The sequence below is a fragment of the Lagenorhynchus albirostris genome, chromosome 7 (genome assembly GCF_949774975.1).
Source record: "Lagenorhynchus albirostris chromosome 7, mLagAlb1.1, whole genome shotgun sequence".
Classification (NCBI taxonomy): domain Eukaryota; kingdom Metazoa; phylum Chordata; class Mammalia; order Artiodactyla; family Delphinidae; genus Lagenorhynchus; species Lagenorhynchus albirostris.
The window spans coordinates 85,619,109-85,646,009 of record NC_083101.1 but is presented as its reverse complement, the minus strand read 5'-3'; the positions used below and the strand labels follow the sequence as shown (position 1 = coordinate 85,646,009).

Here is a 26,901-nt window from a genome sequence, read left to right as displayed (position 1 = left end):
GCAGAAGACATCAGACCTCCCAAAAGGCAAGAAACTCCCCCATGTACCTGGGTAGGGCAAAAGAAAAAAACAGAGACAAAAGAATAGGGACAGGACCTGCACCTCAGGGACGGAGCTGTGAAGGAGGGAAAGTTTCCACACACTAGGAAGCCCCTTCAATGGAGGAGACAGGGGGTGGGCGGGGGGGAAGCTTCGGAGTCACGGAGAAGCGCAGCAACAGGGGTGCAGAGGGCAAAGTGGGGAGATCCCCACACAGAGGATCGGGGCTGACCAGCACTCACCAGCCCGAGAGGCTTGTCTGCTCATCCGCTGGGACAGGTGGGGGCTGGGAGCTGAGGCTCGGGCTTCGGAGGTCAGACCCCAGGGAGAGGACTGGGGTTGGCTGAGTGAACGCAGCCTGAAGGGGGCTAGTGCGCCACAGCTAGCCGGGAGGGAGTCCGGGAAAAAGTCTGGACATGCCTAAGAGTCAAGAGACCATTGTTTTGGGGTGCACGAGGAGAGGGGATTCAAAGCACCGCCTAAACGAGCTCCAGAGATGGGAGCAAGCCGCGGCTATCTGCGCGGACACCAGAGACGGGCATGAGATGCTAAGGCTGCTGCTGCAGCCAGCAAGAAACCTGTGTGCGAGCACAGGTCACTATCCACACCTCCCCTCCCGGGAGCCTATGCAGCCCGCCACCGCCAGGGTTCCGTGATCCAGGGACAACTTCCCCGGGAGAACACATGGTGCGCCGCAGGCTGTTGCAACGTCACGCCGGCCTCTGCCCGCCGCAGGATCGCCCCGTATTCTGTACCCCTCCCTCCCCCTGGCCTGAGTGAGCCAGAGACCCCTAATCAGCTGCTACTTTAACCCTGGCCAGTCTGAGCAAAGAACACCCTCAGGCGACCTACACGCAGAGGCGGGGCCAAACCCAAAGCTGAACCCCAGGAGCTGTGCGAACAAAGAGAAAGGGAAATCTCTTCCAGCAACCTCAGGAGCAGCGGATTAAATCTCCACAATCAACTTGATGTACCCTGCATCTCTGGAATACCTGAATAGAAAACAAACCATCCCAAAATTGAGGCGGTGGACTTTGGGAGCAACTGTAGACTTGGGGTTTGGTTTCTGCATCTAATTTGTTTTTGGTTTTATGTTTATTGTAGTTTAGTATTTAGAGTTTATTATCATTGGTAGACTTATTTATTGATTTGGTTGCTCTCTTCCTTTTCTTTTTATATATAGATATATATATTTTTTTCCTTTTTCTTTTTTTTGTGAGTGTGTATGTGTATGCTTCTTTGTGTGATTTTGTCTGTATAGCTTTGCTTTTACCATTTGTCCTAGGGTTCCGTCTATTTTTTTCTTTTTTAGTATAGTTTTTAGTGCTTGTTATCATTGGTGGATTTGATTTTTTGGTTGCTCTCTTCTTTCTTTCTTTTTTTGAATATTACTTAAAATTGTTTTAAAATTTTTAATAAATTTTTTTATTTTAATGACTTGATTTTCCTTCCTTCCTCCCTCGCTCCCTCCCTCTCTCCCTTCCTTCCTTTCTTTCTTTTTTTGTGCCTTTTCTTCTGAGCCGTGTGGCTGACTTGGTGCTCCGGACTGGGTGTCAGGCCTGTGCCTCTGAGGTGGGAGAGCCGAGTTCAGGACATTGGTCCACCAGAGACCTCCTAGCTCCACATAATATCAAATGGCGAAAGCTCTCCCAGAGATCTCCATCTCAATACTAAGACCCAGCTCCACTCAATGACCAGCAAGCTCCAGGGCTGGATACCCTATGCCAAACAACTAGCAAGACAGGAACACAAACCCACCCATCAGCAGAGAGACTGCCTAAAATCATAATAAGTTCACAGTTACTCCAAAACACACCACTGGACGTGGTCATGCCCACCAGAAAGACAAGATCCAGCCTCATCCACCAGAACACAGGGACTAGTCCCCTCCACCAGGAAGCCTACACAACCCACTGAACCAACCTTAGCCACTGGGGGCAGACACCAAAAACAACAGGAACTACGAACCTGCAGCCTGCGAAAAGGAGACCCCAAACACAGTAAGTTAAGAAAAATGAGAAGACAGAGAAACACACAGCAGATGAAGGAGCAAGGTAAAAATCCACCAGATCAAACAAATGAAGAGGGAATAGGCAGTCCACCTGAAAAATAACTCAGAGTAATGATAGTAAAGATGATCCAAATCTTGGAAATAGAATGGAGAAAATGCAAGAAACGTTGAACAAGGACCTAGAAGAACTAAAGAGCAAACAAACGATGATGAACAACACAATAAGTGAAATTCAAAATTCTCTAGAAGGGATCAATAGCAGAATAACTGAGGCAGAAGAACGGATAAGTGACCTGGAAGATAAAATACTGGAGATAACTACCGCAGAGCAGAATAAAGAAAAAAAAAAAATGAAAAGAACTGAGGACAGACTCAGAGACCTCTGGGACAACATTAAACGCACCAACATTCGAATTATAGGGGTCCCAGAAAAAGAAGAGAAAAAGAAAGGGACTGAGAAAATATTTGAAGAGATTATAGTTGAAAACTTCCCTAATATGGGAAAGGAAATAGTTAATCAAGTCCAGGAAGCACAGAGAGTCCCAAATCCAAGGAGAAACACTCCAAGACACATATTAATTAAACACTCCAAGACACATATTAATCAAACTGTCAAAAATTAAATACAAAGAAAAAATAGTAAAAGCAGCAAGGGAAAAACAACAAATAACATACAAAGAAATTGCCAAAAGGTTAACAGCTGATCTTTCAGCAGAAACTCTGCAAGCCAGAGGGAGTGGCAGGACATATTTAAAGTGATGAAAGGGAAAAACCTACAACCAAGTTTACTCTACCCAGCAAGGATCTCATTCAGATTCGACAGAGAAATTAAAACCTTTAGAGACAAGCAAAAGCTAAAAGAATTCAGCACCACCAAACCAGCTTTACAACAAATACTAAAGGAACTTCTCTAGAGGAAACACAAGAGAAGGAGAAGACCTGCAATAACAAACCCAAAACAATTAAGAAAATGGTAATAGGAACATACATATTGATAATTACCTTAAATGTAAATGGATTAAATGCTCCAACCAAAAGACACAGACTGGCTGAATAGATACAAAAACAAGACCCGTATATATGCTGTCTACAAGAGACCCACTTCAGACCTAGGGACACATACAGACTGAAAGTGAGGGGATGGAAAAAGCTATTCCATGCAAATGGAAATCAAAAGAAAGCTGGAGTAGCAATTCTCATATCAGACAAAATAGACTTTAATATAAAGACTATTACAAGAGACAAAGAAGGACACTGCATAATGATCAAGGGATCAATCCAAGAAGAAGATATAACAACTGTAAATATTTATGCACCCAACATAGGAGCACCTCAATACATAAGGCAAATGCTAACAGCCATAAAGGGGAAATCGACAGTAACACTGTCATAGTAGGGGACTTTAAAACCCCACTCTCACCAACGGACAGATCATCCAAAATGAAAATAAATAAGGAAACACAAGCTTTAAATGATACATTAAACAAGATGGACTTAATTGATATTTATAGGACATTCTACCCAAAAACAAGAGAATACACTTTCTTCTCAAGTGCTCATGGAACATTCTCCAGGATAGATCATATTTTAGGTCACAAATCAAGCCTTGGTAAATTTAAGAAAATTGAAATCATGTCAAGTATCTTTTCCGACCACAATGATATTACAGGAAAAAATCTGTAAAGAATACAAACACATGAAGGCCAAACAATACACTGCTAATTAACGAAGAGATCACTGAAGAAATCAAAGAGGAAATCAAAAAATACCTAGGAACAAATGACAATGAAAACAGGATGGTCCAAAACCTATGGCATGCAGGAAAAGCAGTTCTAAGAGGGAGGTTTATAGAAATACAATCCTACCTCAAGAAACAAGAAACATCTTAAATTAACAAGCTAACCTTACACCTAAAGTAATTAGAGAAAGAAGAACAAAAAACCCCAAAGTTAGAAGAAGGAAAGAAATCATAAAGATCAGATCAGAAATAAATGAAAAAGAAATGAAGGAAATGATAGCAAAGATCAGTAAAACTAAAAGCTGGTTCTTTGAGAAGATAAACAAAATTGATAAACCTTTAGGCAGATTCATCAAGAAAAAAGAGGAGAAGACTCAAATCAATAGAATTAGAAATGAAAAAGGAGAAGTAACAACTGACACTGCAGGAATACAAAGGATCATGAGAGATTACTACAAGCAACTATATGCCAATAAAATGGACAACCTGGAAGAAATGGACAAATTCTTAGAAATGAACAACTTTCCGAGACTGAACCAGGAAGAAATAGAAAATATGAACAGACCAATCACAAACACTGACATTGAGACTGTGATTAAAAATCTTCCAACAAAGAAAAGCCCAGGACCAGATGGCTTCAGAGGCGAATTCTATCAAACATTTAGAGAAGAGCTAACACCTATCCTTCTCAAACTCTTTCAAAATATAGCAGAGGGAGGAACACTCCCAAACGCATTCTACGAGGCCACCATCACCCTGATACCTAAACCAGACCAAGATGTCACAAAGAAAGAAAACTACAGGCCAATTATCACTGATGAACATAGATGCAAAAAGCCTCAACAAAATACTAGCAAACAGAATCCAACAGCACATTAAAAGGATCATACACCATGATCAAGTGGGGTTTACCCCAGGAAGGCAAGGATTCTTCAATATATGCAAATCAATCAATGTGATAAAGTATATTAACAAACTGAAGGAGAAAAACCAAACCATATTAACAAACTGAAGGAGAAAAACAATATGATCATCTCAGTAGATGTAGAAAAAGCTTTTGACAAAATTCAACACCCATTTATGATAAAAAACCCTTCAGAAAGTAGGCACAGAGGGAACTTAGCTCAACATAATAAAAGCCATATATGACAAACCCACAGCCAACATTGTTCTCAATGGTGAAAAACTGAAACCATTTCCTCTAAGCTCAGGAAAAAGACAAGGTTGTCCACTCTCACCACTATTATTCAACATAATTTTGGAAGTTTTAGCCACAGCAATCAGAGAAGAAAAAGAAGTAAAAGGAATCCAAGACAGAAAAGAAGAAGTAAAGCTGTCACTGTTTGAGGATGACATGACACTATACACAGAGAATCCTAAAGATGCTACCAGAAAACTACTAGAGCTAATCAATGAATTTGGTAAAGTAGCAGGATACAAAGTTGATGCAGAGAAATCTCTTGCATTCCTATATACTAAGGAATGAAATACCTAGGAATAAACCTACCTAAGGAGACAAAACACCTGTATGCAGAAAACTATAAGACACTGATGAAAGAAAAAAGATGATACAAACAGATGGAGAGATATACCATGTTCTTGCATTGGAAGAATCAACATTGTGAAAATGACTATACTACCCAAAGCAATCTACAGATTCAATGCAATGCCTATCAAACTACCAATGACATTTTTCACAGAACTAGAACAAAAAATTTCACAATTTGTTTGGAAACACAAAAGACCCTGAATAGCCAATGCAATCCTGAGAAAGAAAAACGGAGCTGGAGGAATCAGGGTCCCTGACTTCAGACTATACTACAAAGCTACAGTAATCAAGACAGTATGGTACTAGCACAAAAACAGAAATATAGATCAATGGAATAGGATAGAAAGACCAGAGATAAACCCACGCACATATGGTCACCTTATTTTTGATAAAGGAGGCAAGAATATATAATGGAGAAAAGACAGCCTCTTCAATAAGTGGTGCTGGGAAAACTGGACAGCTACATGTAAAAGAATGAAATTAGATCACTCCCTAACACCATGCACAAAAATAAACTCAGAGTGTATTAAAGACCTAAATGTAAGGCAGACACTATCAAACTCTTAGAGGAAAACATAGGCAGAACACTCTATGACATAAATCACAGCAAGATCCTTTTTGACACACCTCCTAGAGAAATGGAAATAAAACCAAAAATAAACAAATGGGTCCTAATGAATCTTAAAAGCTTTTGCACAGCAAAGGAAAACATAAACAAGACGAAAAGACAACCCTCAGAATGGGAGAGAATATTTGCAAATGAAGCAACTGACACAGGATTAATCTCCAAAATGTACAAGCAGCTCATGCAGCTCAATACCAAAAAAACAAACAACCCAATCCAAAAATGGGCAGAAGCCCTAAATAGACATTTCTCTAAAGAAGATATACAGATTGCCCACAAACACATGAAAGGATGCTTAACATCACTAGTCATTAGAGAAATGCAAATCAAAACCACAATGAGGTATCACCTCACACCAGTCAGAATGGTCATCATCAAAAAATCTACAATCAATAAATGCTGGAGAGGGTGTGGAGAAAAGGGAACCCTCTTGCACCGTTTGTGGGAATATAGATTTATACAACCACTATGGAGAACAGTACAGAGGTTCCTTAAAAAACTGAAAATAAACTACCACACGACCCAGGAATCTCATTACTGGGCATATACCTTGAGAAAACCAAAATTCAAAAAGAGTCATGTACCACAATGTTCACTGCAGCTCTATTTACAATAGCCAGGACGTGGGAGCAACCTAAGTGTCCATCGACAGATGAATGGATAAAGAAGATGTGGCACATATATACAATGGAATATTACTCAGCCATAAAAAGAAACGAAATTGAGTTATTTGTAGTGAGGTGGATGGACCTAGAGTCTGTCATACAGAGTGAAGTAAGTCAGAAAGAGAAAAACAAATACTGTATGCTAACACACATATATGGAATCTAAAAAAAAAAAGAAAATCGTTCTGAAGAACCTAGGGGCAGGACAGCAGTAAAGACGCAGATGTAGAGAATGGACTTGAGGACACAGGGAGTGGGAAGGGTAAGCTGGGACGAAGTGAGAGAGTGGCATGGACATATATATACACTACCAAATGTAAAATAGATAGCTAGTGGGAAGCAGCCGCATACCACAGGGAGATTAGCTCTGTGCTTTGTGACCACCTAGAGGGGTGGTATAGGGAGGGCGGGAGGGAGATGCAAGAGGGAGGGGATATGGGGGTATATGTATACATATAGCTGATTCACTCTGTTATAAAGCAGAAAATAACACAGCATTGTGAAGCAATTATACTCCAATAAAGATGTTACCAAAAAAAAAAAAAAAAAAAGTACTGCTGGAGGGGCCAGTAGATTAGCCTGTAGTTTCACTGGAATTTAAAGACTGACACAATCACTGCTTGAGGCTCTAGTTTTTAGGGTCGCTGGCTTCTTGATTCAAGTAGAATTTCAAACCTATGTAATCCATGGCCAAGGGCCACACATGGCACGTGAGACTGGGCAGGGAAGCTTCTGGTTTGCAAAATTCCTGGAACTGCTTCTGGTTTTTCATATTCAGAACTGTCTTAGCCCATACTAGCTTACACTGTCTCCTGATTTCACATGATGGAAGAATGTGAAGGCTATGCCCCGTTGAGAGGAACAGGCAGCCTATGAAGCAATTAGAATAGGGTTCCCAAACTGCACCCCAGAGCTGAACCAGGAAGAGAGATTCCTATCTCTTGGTCATTTCTGGGGATCACTGCTTGCCGTGTCTTAGTGTCTCCACATGTTCTCTCCCTGAAGATACGTCACTACTATTTCTTGATTGTCTGTGAGCCCAAGAGGTCTGTTTGGAGCTGATACACTCCATGGAGAGCAGCCATCCTGAAGGCTGCCGGAATCACAGCTAAGCATCAGCTGCCCCAGGGAGAGAGAGGAGAGGCCCCGTCACCCAGTGTAGCAGGAACTGTGCTCCCAAACTAAGAGAAGCCGGAAAACAAACCAACCAAAGCAAGACAAAACAACAGCTCTTAAGGTGAACAGGAGAGCAAAGAACCGCAGTTCGGGGAATCACTCGAGCCTTCCTGTGATAGTCGCACGTCTGGAAACATCATGGGTAGTGGGCAGTTGCCACTCGGCCTCCGCAGCTCATCCCACCTTCAGACACTGGAAATGCATCCCAGGGCCCCCTCCCAGACCCTTGCCGGGGCTGGAGCCCTCACCTCGCCGGCACTGTGGAGCTGCTGGGCGATGCGCCGGAGGTCCACCTCGCTGGCCAGGGGGTTCAGCTGGTCCTGCACGTCGTACACAAACTGCTGCAATGACATCAGCTGGTTGGGCCCGTTGAGCTTCCTCCAGGAGGGCAGCGTGGAGATGATTTTCTCACACAGGTGAGTCATTGGAGGGCAGACCTAGAACATGCAGTACAGGCAGGTCAAGGCACAGCTGTGGGGACTCAGGAGGAGCCGGCAAAAAACGATGCCGCTCACATCTGCACTGTTGCATGTAATTCTTCGGATGCGCCAGTGATTTTTGGTTAAGTACTGGGGCAGTTTCGTTTTTCCAGTGTTGCCTTTAAGCAGAATCTATTTAACAAATATAAAATTTTATAGAGGCTTTCATTTCCACTGCTCGTCTTAAATAGATGGCAAGGATTCACAAAAAATGGCTTTGGCATTGTGGACTCAATTAACTAACGTTCACGAAGTCCTAATGTTTTCCTCCCTCCCTCTCTTGGAGTGAGGGTTTCACCAGGTGATGGCCGCTTTATGAACAAAGAGACAGGAAAAGAGAGTATCATTATCAACATTAGATGGCTTTTTACCAGTAAATTAGGTATTCATGGGGATTACTGTTGAAATATTTCAAATTTGATTAATTCTTGGTAATTGGCTTGAAATGAGTTTTTAAGCTCTTAACTTGGTTAAATAAATCAGTCTATGTTACAGACTCATAATGAGCACACTTTCCTAGTTAAAAACGCCACGAGCCATACACTGCACTGCATCATTAATCAGGCAGTCCCTTCTCGAATCTCATCTTTTACACCCCCTAAATTCCACTCCCTATTCAACGAACAATATTCCCAGGGATAAAGGCAGTTTGTTTGGTGAGCTTCATCTGCCTGATCGCAGAAGTTGGGGGTGTGCGGGATGTGAAGCAGACATCATGCCACACCCCAGCTCAAGACTCTTCAGGGAGCACAGGCCCTCATGCCACCTGGTGAGCAGGCGCTGAGCCAGCCACAGACCACTGTTCCCGATCGCCACCCACTGGTTTCCGTGACCAAGTTCTCCAGAGCCCTCTAGGCTTTACCCTGCCCACTGACTCTGCCGTAACGTACCCCCCTTTAGAAAGCGAGGGTCAGGCTTCACGAGAGAGGAGAGGGTTCCTGAAAATTCCAAAAGCATGTCTAGAACCGGAGCCTGGTATTGTAAGCACAGCACTTCTATCAGGCAAACGGTGAGTTATTACTAAAGACGGCACCTGCCATGCAGGGGAGCAAGAGCCATGTCCTCCTTGTTACACTCGAGCTTAGAAGCAGGAACAGTCCCCGGAGCATTTTGTTTTAGGAGTTTTCCATTGGGATATTTGCCCATGTCTTACCCATTTCAGACAGCTTTTTGAATATTATGGATAGCAACCTTTTATACGCCAGGTGCATTGAGAATATTTTTTCCCCCATCTCTCTCACCTTTTAACTTTGTTTATGGAATTTATTGGCCAGAAAAATCTTCTATGTTGTCAAATGTATTTGACAAAATATTGGTGTGTTTTCTTTGAAACCTTCTGAGGTTTTCTAACTTGGCTGAAAAGGTTTCTCAAAGCACTTCTAAGTTATTTTAAAAATAAATGATCTTGCATTTCCATCAAGATATTACTTTATTTTTTACATTTAAAAGCTTTAATCTGCCTACAGTCTATTTTTGCGCTATGTAGTAAGCAGGAGTTCAACCTCAGTTCCTTCTAGGCAAACAGCCAGGTGCGCCAGATCATTTATTAAATAAACCTTTTCCCCATTAACTTTAAATAACATCTATGTTGTCTATTAAATTTCTGCAGATGTTCTGATTTACTTCGACACTCACTAATCTATTCCAGTTATTTATTGGTTTATTGATTACAGAGCCTTTATAACATGTTTCATTTATTCTTCTATTGAAATTTTAAGACAAAAACCCAATCTCCTCAACCCCATTCAGATGCTGACTGGAACTGTATGAAGTTTATATAACTTGGGAAAATGAAACACTTAGTAATAAAGCCTTGCCATCCAAGAACGCCACCTTATTCCATTTGGACAGCTATTACGTTATGCTCTTCAGTGAATTTTGTTGGTGACGGTTTTCCTACTTTTCTGCATTTCCCAAATATTTCACAGTAAGTCACTTTTGCATTGCTTTTGTAATTTCTAACAAACAATTTTACTTTTAAACAAACAACCCAAACTGTCAGAATTTCATATACTCTAACCTTGCCCATAACAACGCTTCATCTCATGGCCATCTCTCCTTGTTTCTCTACTCTTCCTTCCTTACCCCAGGGTAACAGGATAAAAACATGGCCATGCAGACACCGCGTACTGGGTCCCATGAAAACCAGACCAAACCCAGAGGGCCACACAAAGAGGCCCAACTCCTGGGTCACTGGATGGTCCGGGGGAAGGTTGGGTCCAGCCCTCCCCAGGTGTACTCACCGAAACAATCTGGCTCCGTATTTCTTGCAGGTGATTTCGAAGTACCTTCATGTCCTTAGACCCAGAAGCCCCGGCATCCAGAACGAACAGCTTATTTGAAATGTGAAGATCGTTCCCAAACCTAAGGAAAGAGCAGTGACCTCCTCAGAGTGACACAGTCTCACTGGGTGTTTCCACAGAGGGCCAGGCTCCTGCTGGCCCAAAAGGTTGATGGGAGGCAAGGAAGTTCTGGTGGCCTTGTAGAGACACCCCACACCTGCTGTTGGCTGGACTCTGTAACGTCACCCTGGGGTGGAGGCCTGGGGACACCGCCTGCTCCGGGTGCAGACAGGCGCCCCAGCTTCCACAAAACGGGGGAAACAGCTTCCCCCGATGCAGGAAAGGGGAGGCCTAATGCACTCACTTTACAAGGCAGAAGAAGAGATGCTTCTGCAGGTTGATGGAGTGAGAACAGAGGGATGAGTATGAAATAACACCTTAGATCTAAAATCTTAGTAGAAGCCCTATTTCTCACATCAGGAAGATAACAGAGAAGGGTTGTCAGTTGATAAACCAAGAATTCACATTACCAGCATATTAAATAGAACGGCAGGTTCAAACTGTTTTGGGGATAGACACTAAGTAAAAATAGATATGTTTACATTGTGATTCTGTGCACATCCATATTTATAAGTGAAAAAGAAGTTTTCCAAAAATACTTGATACAAAATGCACTCTGATACTTTCCATCACGTCCTTCTCCCCTCCACTCCACTCCAGACCTCCTAAATGAATTCCATGATCCACTAGCAGGTTGCAAGTTACATTTTGAGAAATACTGATGGATGTTCTCACCAAAAAAAAAAAAGATAAATGGGTGAGGTGACGGATACGTTAATTAACGAGATGGAGAGAATCCTTTCACATTGTACACACACATCAAATCGCCGCTTCATACAATTTAAATATCTCACAATTTCACTTGTCAATTATTCCTCCCTAGAGCTGAAAAAAAATACATCCAACAACTAAAAGGAGTTACCTCTGGGCAGGGGTACTCGGGGGCGAGGACAGAAGTGAGAAGGCTGCTGACTTTTATTATGTGCCCTTTACTTCTGTTCGATTTGTTATTATGTGTATTTGTGGCTTTGGTAAAAGAAATTCGACCAAGCCAAAGAGGCCTTTCAGTTCTTTAATTCCTTTCTCTGGGTCACATGACTTTGGCTGTATCACCCCTGAAGATGCAGCAGCCGACTTACCTGTTCCTGACCTCTTTCAGCAACGAGGTGTCTTTGTCATATCCGAACTCGCCTCCAGCTGGACGAGGAATGTTCATGATGTCGGCGTGCGTGGCCACCAGGACAACTCGGAGTGGGTTCTTCAGCTTGCCGCCAAAGGCTGAGGGCAGAGAGCAAGCCGTTTCACAGGTGGGTCCTCCATCCTGCCCAGCTGAGGTTGCGTGCTCTGCCTGAGGCCTGGGCAGTCTCTCCAGGTGGACATGCAACTTTGCCCGCAGACCCGAGGGCCCCAGGCCTGCTGCTAGGAGTGACCTCTGGAAGGCCTAGGCCTGGCCCAGAATGGAATGAGCCTATTTCCTGGGCCTCCGGGAAGATTGCTCAGAAGTGGAGTAGAAGCGACCACAGGGCATAAGGCAGCTTCTCGGATCTTCCTCCAAATAGGCCTTGTTTGCATGGTGAGGAGATGACCAGGGGGACACCCTTTACGAGACAAGAGCAAGCCCGCTGAATGCAGCACCAGCACAGAAATGGCTCAGAAGGGAGACTCCTGCAGTTCACACAGGCAGAGAGCCTCTCACTTATGGGCATGTTTAAAACGAAAACATGAAAAAGAATGAGAAAGAAAGAGGCAAGGGCTTCCCTGATAGCGCAGTGGTTGAGAGTCCGCCTGCCGATGCAGGGGACACGGGTTCGTGCCCCGGTCCGGGAAGATCCCACATGCCGCGGAGCGGCTGGGCCCGTGAGCCATGGCCGCTGAGCCTGTGCGTCCGGAGCCTGTGCTCTGCAACGGGAGAGGCCACAACAGTGAGAGGCCTGCGTACCGCAAAAAAAAAAAAGAGGCAAAATTGGAGGTACTCTGAGGGGAATTAGCCCAATTTATTTTATTATTGTAAGTTTTTCAAAAACGAAATGACTGCTGAGTTTTGCATTTCATCAGGGAAGGCTGCTGCTTTTTTTGTATGAAAAGAAGAAAATAAGTCTGTCCATGCTGTCTTTTCCTTTAGGGATAAGGCTAAGATAATGCATTCAGTTAACACGGTTCCTTTTCCTTCTTTCTTTCTTTCTTTTTTTTTTTTTTTTTTTGCGGTACGTGGGCCTCTCACTGTTGTGTCCTCTCCCGCTGCGGAGCACAGGCTCTGGACGCACAGGCTCAGCGGCCATGGCTCAAGGGCCCAGCCGCTCCACGGCATGTGGGATCTTCCCAGACCGGGGCATGAACCCGTGTCCCCTGCATCGGCAGGCAGACTCCCAACAACTGCGCCACCAGGGAAGCCCCCTTTTCTTTCATTTTTGATGGAACTACAGAACGAAGGAGAGCTCATTCTATTAATTATGTACCCATTAGGTAAGGCACAGTAGCTGTCAAAGAGGTATTCCACTTTGCACCTAACAAAAATGACCACAGCCCTAAAATATAGAAAGGAAGCAAGAAATGGCTCTCAAGGAATTGCTCAGAATTGAGTCTTTGTGGCAGAAATATGCAATCATGAAACAACTTGCAGAACAAAAAAAACAGCTGAGCCCTAGGAAACTTCCAGAGTTGAAATCTCCTGATAGGAAGGAGGAACAAGGGTGCCCGCAGCTGTTGGCCACAAGCTGTTGGTCCGGGCGTGACCAGGGTGTGAGGTCAGCAGGAAGGGCACGCCCTCCCTGAGGGGCACCTCGGCTTACCTATGGGTTCTTCAACCGGGACAAGAGACTTCAGAAAACTGAGCCAGAAAACCACTTGATTCAGCTGGATCTCGTAGGGTTCTTCTAGGCTGAAAACGATGACATGGATGGACGTGGGATCATTTGCAGCAAAATAGTCATAACAGCAGAAGTATACAGGATTTCCAGAGAACTCCCACACACTGAAATCGCCAACGCCTACAGAGACAAAGAAAAAGAAAGATTATGATTGTGAAACACCACCACCAAATTTCAATCACAGTTTTTCTCAGCACTTTAGGGATGACCAGTAGGGACAGTGACATTCATCTATTTATTTACACATCTACTTAAGTATAGATCTACATACGGAATATTTACATTTCCCTATTTCTTATGTCTATGTCTGTTTTTACATCCATGCCTTTTATAATATCTATATCCATAAACCTACTTATATCTGTATCTGCTTATCAATTTTCCTTAATGCCTTCATTATTGTATCTCTACCTCTAGCACATCTACTTATAATACCGCAGAGTGGTACACACACACACATACACACACACACACACAACACCCCACACACGTGTGTGTATATGCATGCCTATAAGCATACATGGAAAGGTGTACGTGGACACATATATTATGGTTTTCACCCCCAAATATTGGTATATTCACTATGAAATGTAACCTTAATTTTGGTTAAATGGTCACTAAATTTACCTTCCACAGGTGAGTGAGAGACCTGTTTTGGTCGGTCAGAAGGGAGCAGGGTGCCGTGCACAGGTGTAAGGTGCAGTAATTGATGAGTGGCTTTGCACAGGAAGGATGTAAAAGGAGCTGTGAGGAAATTGGGTCCAAGAGGCCACCTCTGCTGGGGAGGTGGCCGAAGGGGCGGGGGGAGGAAGGCTGTGGGTGTGGGTAGGGGGGCAGCTACTCTCCCACACAGGAGCTCTGTGGGCGGCTGCTTTTCCCGCAAGTCTCACGGGTGAGATTCTGACCTGGAGTTCCTAGGCACCCGGAACCTCCTGATGACTGTGCAGACACATGGACACAGTCACCTCTACGCTGCCACATCCCACCAGGTCAGCGACCACCCACCCACTGGCCTCCGGGAAGCCAGGCAGGACCACTTATGTTATAGGATTTCAGGCTCCCTTTCCCTAATTTTTCCCCTTGGTGCTTATCCTGTGCCAGAAATTCTGCAGTTGAGTCATTTTGGAAGATCCATAGGGCTTTTCTAGAGCTCCTGGGGAGCATGGCCCTCTAAGTCTGGCAGCTAAGGCCTTAGTGTGAAGAGTTCTGGAACACAGAAATAGGCCCTTTGAGCTTGGGGAGCACTGCGAGGGACGTGGGACGGGGATAATGCCAGGGGAGGACGAAGGATGAGGGTAGGGGTGATGGGTGCTCTCCCTATGCTGCGGGGCCAGCTTTGCTCCCGGCAGCTCAGAGAACACTCAGCTTTTAAGAGAGCAGAATGCACACGGACTTTTATTCTATTTCATTAGGGTCCCTGGCCCAGCAGCAGCATCACCAAGAAACTCCCCAGATGGGATGAATCAGACGCCCGAGGGCGGGCTGGCAAGTCTGTGTTTTCACATGCCCTCCAGGGGATTTGTGCGTGCGCTGGAGTCTAAGAACCACTGCTTTAGGTAAACACCCTGAGTATTCTATTTTTCACTGGGTTTAGTATAATCAAAGGGCCTTCATGAAGATGCTCCCAATTTCCACTTTTTGAGAGCCTCTCCCTGCTAGACATCATACTAGGACCTTCAATAAACACGAGCTCATAAAATCCTCACAGCCGTGGGAACTCGGCCTCAGAGAAACTGCTCTATCCCTGCTCCGGACCGTGTCTCGAAGAGGCTTGTGTTCCAGTGCCTTGGGCCCAGCTGGGGGCCCTGGGAGCTCCGGGGGAGCAGCCCTTGTGTTTCGAACTCGAGTATGTCAAAAAGCTAGTGGGACCGTATTTTATGAGATTTCCCGTCCAAGTGGAAGTTCGGCAGTACTTTAAAAAATGTACTAATGTACTCAAGTCATTTATTAAGCACCTCTGTGTGCCCAGTGCTTTGCCAGGTGCTGGGGACACCAGGGGGTTTAGTTTTACTTTTTGGGGCTGTTAACCAGCCATGCTTCAGTCCTGGGTCACTCCCAACATCACTCTGCGCTGGGCCTTCTTCCAACCTTTGTGCGGCTGTGATGGACGCCCGCTGGGCCAGGCTCCCCGGGGGCAACTCGAGGTCCTTCCCATTTGGGGTGGGAGAGCCATACCGTTCAAATAGGCGTTCTGGATGTCGATGGCCTTTGTGGACTGGTCATCGGCGGAGCAGTGCGGGTGGTGGGACGGGGCCCCGAACACCTCTAGCATCCCCTTGGTGAGGCCCGGCTCGAACATCATGCTGCGGCTCCTGACATTCACATTCTCACAGCCCGGGTACAGGTTGTTGATGCTCACGGACACTGCAGGCCAGAGAGCAAGCACGTTAGACCTTGCCCCCTGCCCTCCTTCCCAGACTTTGCCCTCTGCCCTTGCCCCACCCCTGCTTCAGCCTGCTTTGTGCGTGTGCCTCTCGCGTATGCTGGGCAGCAATGTTTCCCAGGGACACTGTGTTGATTGTTTGCTTCACCTCCCGCATCCTTTCCTGCGCTGCTCTGTGTCCCGAGAGGCTAACCCCATGGACTGCATCTCCTAGGCTTGCTTGCCATTCGCCTCCGGTGAGGGTCCACCTACGGGAGGCACAGTAGAGGCTGGGAGGAGAGAAAGGTCGAGGTATATATTTTCCCTCCTCACTGCCTGCTGCTTTTCTGATAGCAGTGGTGTCTCTGACCCTAGACGCCCTGGAGGCTTCTCCCCTGGAGCTCCAGCTTTCCCAGGATCCTGACTTCCTCCTCTTGCCTTTTCAGCCTCAGGGGTGGTAACTAATGGCTCCCCTCTGTTCCTAGCCTCCGGATGCTTCACCGTCTCTTGTACGTTCTTGTGAATTGTGCCTGTGACTTTGAACTTTCATTAAATCTCCACCAGGACCCTGACTGATACAGATGAGATGAGTACCACTCTGGTACACGAGATTGTTAGGTTGAATGCAAAATGCATGGCATTAAGTAACGCTGAATCACACAGTGAGAAGTCCATTCCTTTATAAAATCCCCTTGAAGGTCTTTAAATTGCTCTAGTAGCAAGTCTCAACGCGTGACATTAAGTTTTTAGCATGTCTTCAATCCTTGCTAATCTTCCCTTTTAATAAAGAGGGAGTGTAAAAAACTATACCCCAATTAAAAAAAAAAAGAAAAAGATGGAAGCATGTTCTTCCTCTTTCTAGAAAAAAAAAAAAAGAGGGAGTGGGCAACAGTATATAGCTAGATTTTAATCACATTGCTGTTCATTGCATTTATTTTTATTTATTGGTAGTAGTGATATGGGTTTTCCATTTATGGTAAGGACATTAGCGATTTCACTTTCAAACCTATGTCTTTTAGTAAATAAAAAGAATCAGTTTTTAAAATTTTACATAAATAATAATGGTAGAACTTTGTGGGGCAGGGGAATCAGCTGAATAACACATTTGGGTCCCCTGGGCCAGGAGCGGTGCCCTGTGTGCCCTTGGTCCTGACCTCCTTCCGGCTTTTGCCCGTCTCTCGCAACAGACCCCCAACAGCACTGTGAAGGCAGACCTGGCCTCTCCGCTTCAGGGCTAGAACTTGGGTGGGCACAGGGGGAGGCTCCGTGAGTGTATCAGGGAGGGGCTCAGTGAACCGAATCGCACCATATAGTTCGTACCTTTGGTTCAGAGTTAATAGTGACAGTCACTGCAAGAGACTAAAGAAATGACCATTTCACCTGAGCCACCTGACTTTTAAACTTGGTGATCCAAACACAAAGGTAACCCTTGTTTAAAGACCAAAGACTTCAGACTGAGGACAGGACAATGGGAATATCCAAGGGGTTGGCAGGGAGGAGGAGAAAACTGGAGCTCCCCACTGCCCCGGGTTATAAAAGTAGAAAACTTGGCAAACAGAAGTGCAAATTAGAAAACAAAATGACTCAACTCTCTAGGCCAATGTGATGGACATTTTAGTGTATTTCTTTAGAGATTTTTAGTCCAAGTCTGAGAAAAGCCATGCGACTTCACAAGAATGGGTTTGTCCATTTCCCTGTGCCTGGAAACCTGGGGACGACCCCTGTCGGGAATAAGCTTTGTCTTAGTGGCACTGTGGGCTGGGGCTTGCCGAGGGAGACCAGAATGGATTCGGTAAATGACAGGCACTCCGGCACCTCACGGACAGTTTTTGTTGGGAGGATGAAAGGTTAGGACAGAGTTTGTATACGGTATTATTAAAATAACAATTTCACAGGGAAACATTAAAATCATAGGAGGAAAACTTTTTTGCTAACCACTGACCCCTAGTGGTAAAAAGTGGCAGGCCCGGAGGGAGAAGCCGCTTTTGCACCCAGGTCAGAAGAGACTTCCTGCAAACGCTCCTCTCTGGTGAGCAGGCAACAGCCTCCTGCAGTGATCTTTCTGGCTGCGCGCTCCTCTGCTGGCACCGGGGGTTTCCTTCCTACCGCAGAACCACAGTGCAACAGCTGTGGCACTCAGCTGGCCACCAAGGCAGTGTGTGCGTGGCAGCCACGCGCCGTGAGCGGCTGCCCCCAGGTCCCCACACCACCCCATCCTGTCTCCTGGCTGGTGGCTCAGCCTTTAGCCTCCAGTGCAACGCAAAGCCAAGTTTCTAAAGGCAAACGACCTTCCTGCTGCCTGAGTGATGTAAATGTGCCCACGTGGGCACCTCTCCCAGGGAAAGGAAGAAGGCCTGACCATTCTAGCAGAGGTCAGGGGCGTCCAGAGCTCTGGCCTAGGACACAGCAGAGCATGGCCCCCAGGCACTAGCAATGCCACTGTGAAGGGACAATGCTGCTGTTTCTGGAGACGGACTTCCTTCCCTGGAGGCCACACTCCGGAGTAGGCTTTCCTCAAGTGCCTAACAGAAACGCTGCTCCGTCCATTCCCCTACGGCACACGAGGTCCCTAGGACCTGCCAGATGCCTCCGACCGGGTCTCCCGCAGGTGGCCCTCCTGGCGCTTCCTATTTGCGCTACACTGCTTTTCCCAGGACTCCCTTCTGCTGTTTTGTTAGGGCCAGGCCCAGTCGAGGACTGGCGGGGTCCAGGCCCTGCAGGCGGCTGCGCTCCCTCAGCCCAGGGTGCGCTCGCCCCCCGCTGGGCAGGGCAGGGCAGGAGGAGGGCCTGCTCCGGAGCCTCCTGCAGACACAGCCTCCTGGCTCTTCCCAGCGTCAGGCAGGACTAGAATTAACTGAGGACGAATCTTGTCACCTGCAGGGGTTGTCTGGATAGAAACTTCACCCACCCCCTTGGAGCAGACCGGCCACCTGGGCATGAAGCAGCGCGGGCCTCTTCCATCCTTGCCCAGGCCCTGCGGGAGGCTGCCTGGCTCTGGCCAGACAGCTCTGGGATGAACTAGGTGTGTCCTTAGTCCAGGGGTCACACACTCCAATGCACTCCTGAAATGTCATTTCTGCCACAGGGCAAACCTTCGGACACGGGCATGGAGGGGTCTGCTCCTGAGCTCTCCCGCCTGGAGTTAGGGCGCTGTGTGAGACAGGGTGAAAGGCAGAGCCTGGGCCCCTCTACATGGGGTAGCCGCTCCTCTCCACTAACCGGTTCCAGGCGGAAATGTGAATCCAGTGTGGCCAGAGCTACCAACCTGTTACAAGAAACCAAATAGCCAACTTTTTAAGTGAGACCTCTTGATTTTATTTATTTATTTATTTTTGGCTGCATTGGGTCTTCATTGCTGCACGCGGGCTTCTCCTTGCAGTGGCTTCTCTTGTTGAGGAGCACGGGCTCTAGGCTCGAGGGCTCAGTAGTTGTGGCTCACAGGCTCTAGAGCGCAGGCTCAGTAGTTGTGGCATAAGGGCTTAGTTGCTCCGCGGCATGTGGGATCTTCCCGGATCAGGGCTCGAACCCGTGTCCCCTGCATTGGCAGGCGGATTCTTAACCACTGTGCCATCAGGGAAGTCCAGACATCTTGACTTTTAAACGTTGGAAGCTAATTCAATGTTTCTCCTTCCCCTCACACTACACAACGCTGCAGCTTACCAGGCTGCTGACCTCTGAACTTATTTCCCAGCGCCTCGAGTTACTTTTCTCTCTGCTGAGTGTAGTGGGTAGGTTCTCCTGGTCCAGAGCACCTGTTGTCCTCGAGAGAATCTTGTGTCAGTCAGCCCCATGACCCAAGTCTCTCTAAGCCCTGGCTGAAGGACACAGTGAGATCTGCTGATAATGCAGCCATCCTGAGCTGCATTTTATCAAGAATCTACTTCTGGATTCTTCCAGATGTGGGAAATTGACCAGAAGGAAGATGAATGGAGATATTCCTTCTGAGGGGTGAGGGTTGAGCCGTTCTCCCTCCGGGGGAACCCAGATGTCACTTGATATGTGGCTGCTTCAGGTTAGCCCATGGGCTCCTGAGGTATAAATTCATATCCAATACGACTTATAAAAATTCCAGGTCACAGATCTGGATAGCTCTCATCTCTTTGTCTTTCTCTGTCTCTGCTCTTTGTCTCTGTCTCTCTGGCCCCCTGCCGCCCCCCCCCCGGGCCCCCCCAGAGTCAGACTGGAGTGACCTTAACCCACAGCAGGAGAGAGCTGGTTCCCTCTAGGGGTGACACGAGGAACTGCTAGAGAAGCTCACTTCGAACCTTGAAGCAATACTGGTCTGGCCCACACATTAGAGGCTCAACTTAATCATGAAACCTGGAAGACTATCGGCTTCTGAGAAGGGGTAGACCTATCTTACATACTGAAATTGAGCAAAATTACAGTGGAAAATGGAAAACATGAGCACATATATGCCCCAAGGCAGACGGAGTTATAAGCATCATGAATAAGCCCTGGCTCAGAAGCCAGACACTTCCTGAATCGCCAGCTGTGTGACTCCGGGCAGTCTACTTGACCCCTCAAGGCTTCAGCAAAAGGGTGGTAAAAATGCCCATAAGTCTGTCACGTGGATTAAATGAGGTGTCACACGTACCACATTCTGCCCAGCTCCTGGCACGTAGTTAGTACTCCGTAGGCATTAGCAACACGTGTTAGCAATATTGTAATCATTCTAATTGTATATCCATTTTGGTTACACTTCTCCCCCTAGTTTCAATTCTATTGCTGTGTTCGGAGGGGAGAAGTTGAAAGGGGCGTGCAGATCTCGGTCAGCTGTCCCTCACTCCAGCTAATGCTGCCCAGACATCCTTCCTCACGGAGACAGAAATTACATAGAAACACAAACTTTAAAACATTTGTTTTCATCCTAGGGAACAGATGTGACACCTTCGTAATATGTACAGAAAGTGAGTCTGGGGCACAGAGTTTCAACACTGACATTGTTTAGGAAATTCTCTGAAGGTCTCTATTCTTACCTTTGAAAACCTTCATTTCCTCACTCTAAAAGGGTGGGTTTAGGAAAAATGACACCCCAGACTGCACCACTTCCTCTTGCTCGCTGCAGGTGTTTCTCCCTGGGGAGGGACAGGCCACCCTGGAGTTCCGGGTGTGAACCCGTTGATAATCGCGTCTGTGGGAGGTGGAGGCAGACGGCAAAATCGTCTTCCTGACTAGGATCCAGGTGAACAGACGGGCTGACTGAAAAGCCATAAAGGAGCCTTTCAAAGCCACCACCCCACTTCCAGATACACGAGGACGGGCTTCCCCGTGCACCCAGTTTTGTGGCTCTGTGCTCTCGCATTCCTGGATGTGCCCGCAGCATTCCAAGAAGAAAGCATAAGGGGTGAGGACCCGTCCTGCGGGCTGATATTCCATCCGTGCAACCTTGAACCTATGTCAGTCCAAACAAGCTCTTTGTGTCTTCAAGGGCAGAGTCCCCGAGCAGAACACGACTGTGCCATTTTGCACGTTCGTGATTGCGGACAGTGATTTCAGTGAGGCCCTTTCCTCGCTAGCACCGGGGCAGGGTGCGCTCACTGGCCAAGAGCCGGGAGGACCATACCTGGAAGCCACCAAGGCGGCGGGAACCGGTCAGCTTCAGGCCAAGTGCTCCAAACAAAGCCACACCTCCTCCCAGACCTTGACCTTGGAAGTACCCAGTGGAGAGATGGGGGCTGGTGGGGTGCCTACCTGCCGGCTTGGAGGCCAGGGGTGAGGGTGGGAACCGGGTGGAGTTGGTGGAGGACAGCCGGGGCCGGCGTCTTCGGAAGAAGCTTCTCAGCAGCCCACACTTGAGAGATTCCACCAGGGTGGTCTTCCCAGACCCCGAGTGGCCGAATAGCTTCAGCTTGATTCTCGACTGCAGGTTCTGTGTGGGTCTCAGTTGCTGGATGAAGAGTCCTCGGTGCGTGTCCTGAATATAGATGAGAGAGGGACTGTTAGTCACAGGAGAAGCGCAGCCCCTGAGCAAAAGGCACACGCTGATTCCCACGGCTCAGGACCGCTGCTGCATCCTTCCGGTCTGCGAGTTTTCTTTGCCTTTTTAAAAAAACTGAGGTTATAAGTGACCTATAACGTTATATTAGTTTCAGGTGTACAATGTAAATGATTTGATGTCTGTATACATTGTGAAATTATCACCACAGTAAGTCTAGTTACCATCCATCACCACACATAGTAACACTTTTTTTCCTTGTGATGAGAATTTTAAAGATCTATTCTCATCAACTTTCAGACGTGCGGTACAGTCACCATGCTGTACGTTACATCCCCAACACTTATTTAACTTATAACTGGAAGTTTGTACCCCAACCTGCTATTTCTACCCACGTGGCAGATACAGTCTGTTCTGTCCCCACTGCATTAAAAAAATTTAAATGTAAAATAAACATACAATTCACCATTTTAAAATGAACCGTTCAGAGGCTTTTGGTGCGTGTACAATGTTGTACAACCATCACTGCTATCTGGTCCCAGGGTGTTTTCATCCCCCCACAAGGAAACTCTGTGCCCATGAGCAGCCACTTCCCAGGCCCCTCTCTGCTTGGCTGCTGGCAACCACCGATGTGCTCTGTCTCAGTGGATTTGCCTTCCTCCATTGCATTTTGATGCACAATGAATTGGATGGAGCAACTCCTGCCAAGTGGTCCATTTAAAAGTGAAACGGGGTCAGCCCCGTTAGACTGGTCAGGTCACCTCCGCCTTCTGTGTGGAGGGGTCTTGTTCCTTTACGACGCTCTTAAGGTACGAGATGATGAGAAGAAGGGCATCACGTGGTACAAAGCTAAATGCTGGGGAGGGGCCTGGGGGCCATGACAACCTTTCCGCTTTCTTCTTTCTCAGCCCTACAGGGGAGAAGCAGGAGTCTCCACAGCCCTGGATAATTCACACATTCATCATCAAACATTTATGGAGGACCTCCCGTGTGCTGGAACGGGAAGGTCTACACCCGCCCCAGATCCGCAGTTTTGGGGGGACACAGACATGCGAACAGTGTGACATCAAATATAACATTTGAAGGGATGGTGTTGCTGAGGTGCTCTGTGCCCCCAGAGAACCCACCTCAAGGGCTAAGTGGGGGGGGGGGGCATTGATCATGACACCCTGGCTCCATCCCAGACTCACACACCCGGCCCGCTTCCCAGCTCCTAACCCAGTAATAACAGCCTGTCAGAGCTGTGGCTTGCAGCCTGAGGTCGAGCCCTTCTCCCCTACCCACGAAGATCCCCTTTGCTTTAGCTTGTTAACTTCCACGCATCCCAGGAGACCTATCTTGCTGTGGCCTCTCCAGGAGGTTTCCTCACAGGCAGGCTCAAGCGCACGTGTGGCTCTCCATCGTCACCCCACTAGACTGTAGGGTAATCATGTGACACTCTTCTCCTTTAGACTCAAGGGCCAAACCTTGAGGGGAGAGACGGCATCCCCAGCACCTGGCACAGGTAGGATGCCCAATAAAGAGGTGTTGTGTCAATGATGTACTCAGGGGGTGACCCACGCAAGAGCATTTCGGAGGCAAGTGTCTGCCTTTCCCTTTCAGTGTGACCTCAGACCTGGCCGGACCACTGCTTCCAGACCCAAATCCTGGGAGGTGCTGATTTACTGCTGATCTCTTCCAGCTGAGCCACCGTTACTTTTTCCACCAACGACCAAGGACGGGAGCGTGCTCAGTAACAAACACGGCTCTCCTGAGTTCCTACCCCCATTTTCTCTTGGTAAACTCTGACCCCTCTTTCTCAGCAGGGGCAACACTGTCCCCTAGCTGGCATTTTGGAAATGGACGGTAGCAGCTTTAGTTCTCAGCGTTGGGGGATACTGCTGGCGGTGGGTAGGTGGGTGCTAGGGGTACTGACGTGTACATACAATGTCCTGAGCAGTAAGAATTCTCTTGAGTCGGCCTGACTTCTGAGTGTCTGCTGAGCATTTATATAAGAGAAAAACCTTGTTTATGATCATCTGAGCTTAGGACTTAATTGCATTTTACATATGATCCTCCCAGAGGGTTTTGGGAGGGCTTGGTTTAATACATAGTGACTTTCCCAAGAACGCAACTATTTTATACGCTGGTGGAATTACATATACATGGGTTTTTTCCCTAATCTTTCAGGAGCTGTGATCCCCACTTCTGAAACGTCAGCCTGTTGCTGCTGTGTTTGAGTTGCCATCCCTCCCACATCCGTGGCATCTGTAGGTGTTACATTCAGTGATTCTGCAGATGGGTCCAAGTATCTGCCAATTTCACAATGTCTCCTCTTTGCCTGTGCCCCGCATTTACATACACATTCTATTATACTATATATATTCCTTCGATGTCTTTGTTATATTATAGTTAGGGCACTCTATTCATCTTTTATTTTATTTGTATTTTTAAAATATTTATTTATTTGGCTGTGCCAGGTCTTAGTTGTGGCATGTGGGATCTTCAGTTGCGGCACACGGGCTCTTAGTTGTGGCACGCGGGATCTAGTTCCCCGACCAGGGGTCGAACCTGGGCCCCGTGCATCGGGAGCACGTGAGTCTTAACCACTGGACCACCAGGGAAGTCCCTCTATTGAGCTTTTAAAATTACCTGTGTAGGTACATTGCTATCTTTGAATTTTATTTTGGGAGAGTAAAGGGGCATCACAATATGTACATTATAAAGTATTGGGTCGGCTAGGGTTGGAAACCATGGTTGGGACAGTGATCTGGTTTCTTTTTCTAACCTCAAGCACTGCATTGGGTGGAAAAAGCTGGGGTATCTTGCCAGCAATTTCCCTGAATTATTACCCAAGTCAGCACAGAAGCTGAAAAGTTCTATCCTGAGACAGTGACTCACTGGGGTGTTGCTGAGCAGGCATGAAGAAATCGGGTGCTGGCATTCTCCCCCATGCCATCCACTGCTGCCGATGAGCCCATGACCCCCTGAAAGAAATCTACCATCTCTCATTCTAATTTAATCTCCGAAACCAGCCCATTATCTTCCCTCTAAGTCAGGGCCCGCTACACCTCCACCCACCTCACGCTGAGTGTCTGAACTGGAAGCATCCCCTTCCGCTAGGAGTACCTCACCGAATAAATTAAAAACTTCTCCGCCTATTTCATGACCCACAGCCACCTAACACGCCCAGCTCCTTTGTGTGAAGCCAGTATCTGCTTCTCCCGACACAGTGCAAAGGCACTGCTTCAGTCCCGTCATTAGGTCTGGACGCACTGCGCAGTGAATCGCTCGCTGCTCTCTTCTGTTTCGTGCCTTCCTGGTCCTGGCACTGTGAGTTTGGCCAACATGTCTGTCCTGTGTGAAGGAGTGAGGGCACTTCTGCCCTTTCTGCACGAGTCCCCGCAGGCCCTTCCTCTCTGAGCAGACTTGCACCGAGGGACCCGATGGACACAGGTGCTACCCTGCGTGCTTCCAGCAGCAGCTCTGAACCAAAGTGGGCTTGCCCTACGCAGCTGAGAGACGGTATGTCTCCACCTTGCTCAGTGCCGCCTGAGCCTGAGAGCCCCGCTCACTCCTCCCCACTCCATGCAGGGCAGTGGCGGGCCGGCAGTGGCTGGCGATCTGTTTGTCTGCTTCCCAGGTCAGCCCCAGAAATGGAGGCAAGAGGGACGAGAAGCCAGTGACAGTGGGCTGTGACCTTGGTCTGGTTAGTCCAGGTTAAACAAGAATCCTGCAGGGTCACGTTTACAGAAAATCCCCCACCCCTGATATCTGAGCAAATTCTTCATGCCCAACCTTGATACCTGATCACCCTGGTGCGCCTTCAGCAAGAATCCTGATGACTATTATAACCTTTAAAACTTCCTATTTTCCCGCTGCCTCAACATCCCCGCAAACAGGCTGTGAGTGCCGGCCCAGGTGCACCGGTGTGTAAGGTGGGCTCAGCCACAAGTTCCCCTTCCTACCCTCCCAAGGGTGACCCCGTGACATTCAAACGCACCAGTGACACTGCCCCCCGCTCCCCCTGCCTTTCCTCATGTACCCACCCTGATCCTTAGCAAAGGCACTTGCCACGGGGGCTCGCAGCTTGCCCCTGGCTTGAGTCTGAGCTCTGTGGCAATGCTCTAACCCCCGTCTCTCTGGGACCTATGATATAAAAAGCTATGTTTTGCCCTGAGCCTCCCCTCTGTCTCCTCTTGTGGCCACAACCGGCTGGCCATCTCATAAGAGAATCTAAAGCACTCAATCCAGCAAGAAGCCTCCCAGCCTTTGGGTTTCCTCTTAGCAATTTTCCACCCACTGACCTCCCCCCACCCTTGCTCCTTGGCTATAAATCCCCACTTGTCTTTGCTGAAGTTGGGGTTGAGCCAGTCTCTTTCCTCTGCTACACGCCCACTGCAGTACCCCTGGAAGGGTCATGAATTATTCTTTCACGAATGGAGGAGTTGTGACAGATGCATTTCCTGTCTGCAGGAGTAACTTCCACATTTGTATCTTCCAGCTTATGCTGTCTTTTCACTCACATCCCTTATTAAACCTCAAAGAAACCTTTGTGGTTAATGTGGTCGTTCTCTGTTTCAGATGTGGAAACCAAGGCTCAGAGGGGCCAAGACACTTGCCCAAGGCAAAGACAGAACTCACCACCAGGTCTCTTTTCTACCACTGCTGTCAGTGAAAGGGAGGTGGTGGGTTTCTCAGAAGGGGACTGGGGAGCAGGGAGCGGTAAACAAGGATTTGCAGATCGAGAGCAGAATCTCAAAGTGGGGATGTCTTGAGTTACAAGCACTGTGAATATCCAAGGAGGGCCATTTCCAGTTTGTCCCACTCAGAAGACACTTCCCAGTTAGTGCAGGGTCCCGATTTAAAGTAAGATTTATAAGTCATTGCTACGATAAAGGCAAGTAGAATGAGAAGGGGCCCCCCTGCTCTGGATTTGCATGGACAAAGGGCACATTTTGGCACCTCATTTTTCCTAAGCAAATGAGTTGGATTGCTGGCCCGTGTTAACAGGCTCCACGTCCTCGGGGAGCCCCAGGGAGGCTTCAAGTTTTTTTTTTTTTTTATGAAATTGCAGATTGTGCCTTCATCTGGAGGGGCTGTGCTCATCTCAGAACCCATCACTAGCTCA

The 26,901-nt window shown here is 47.3% G+C and overlaps 1 protein-coding gene and 1 non-coding gene across 2 annotated transcripts in view; both read right to left on the bottom strand.

Annotated features, from left to right (window-relative positions):
- The window catches only part of DAPK1 (death associated protein kinase 1), a 209,696-nt gene that overhangs the window by 4,213 nt on the left and 178,582 nt on the right, over positions 1-26,901 (bottom strand). Inside the window, exons 20-25 of the mRNA XM_060155367.1 lie at positions 21,548-21,770; positions 15,667-15,855; positions 13,414-13,611; positions 11,764-11,902; positions 10,526-10,646; positions 8,052-8,240 (exon numbers count right to left, since the gene is read on the bottom strand). Of these exons, the coding sequence (XP_060011350.1) occupies positions 8,052-8,240; positions 10,526-10,646; positions 11,764-11,902; positions 13,414-13,611; positions 15,667-15,855; positions 21,548-21,770 (1,059 nt within the window). The remainder of the gene's footprint in view (positions 1-8,051; positions 8,241-10,525; positions 10,647-11,763; positions 11,903-13,413; positions 13,612-15,666; positions 15,856-21,547; positions 21,771-26,901) is intronic.
- Positions 24,321-24,394, bottom strand: TRNAR-CCG (transfer RNA arginine (anticodon CCG)). Its single transcript has one exon. It is a non-coding gene; the product is annotated as a tRNA-Arg (tRNA).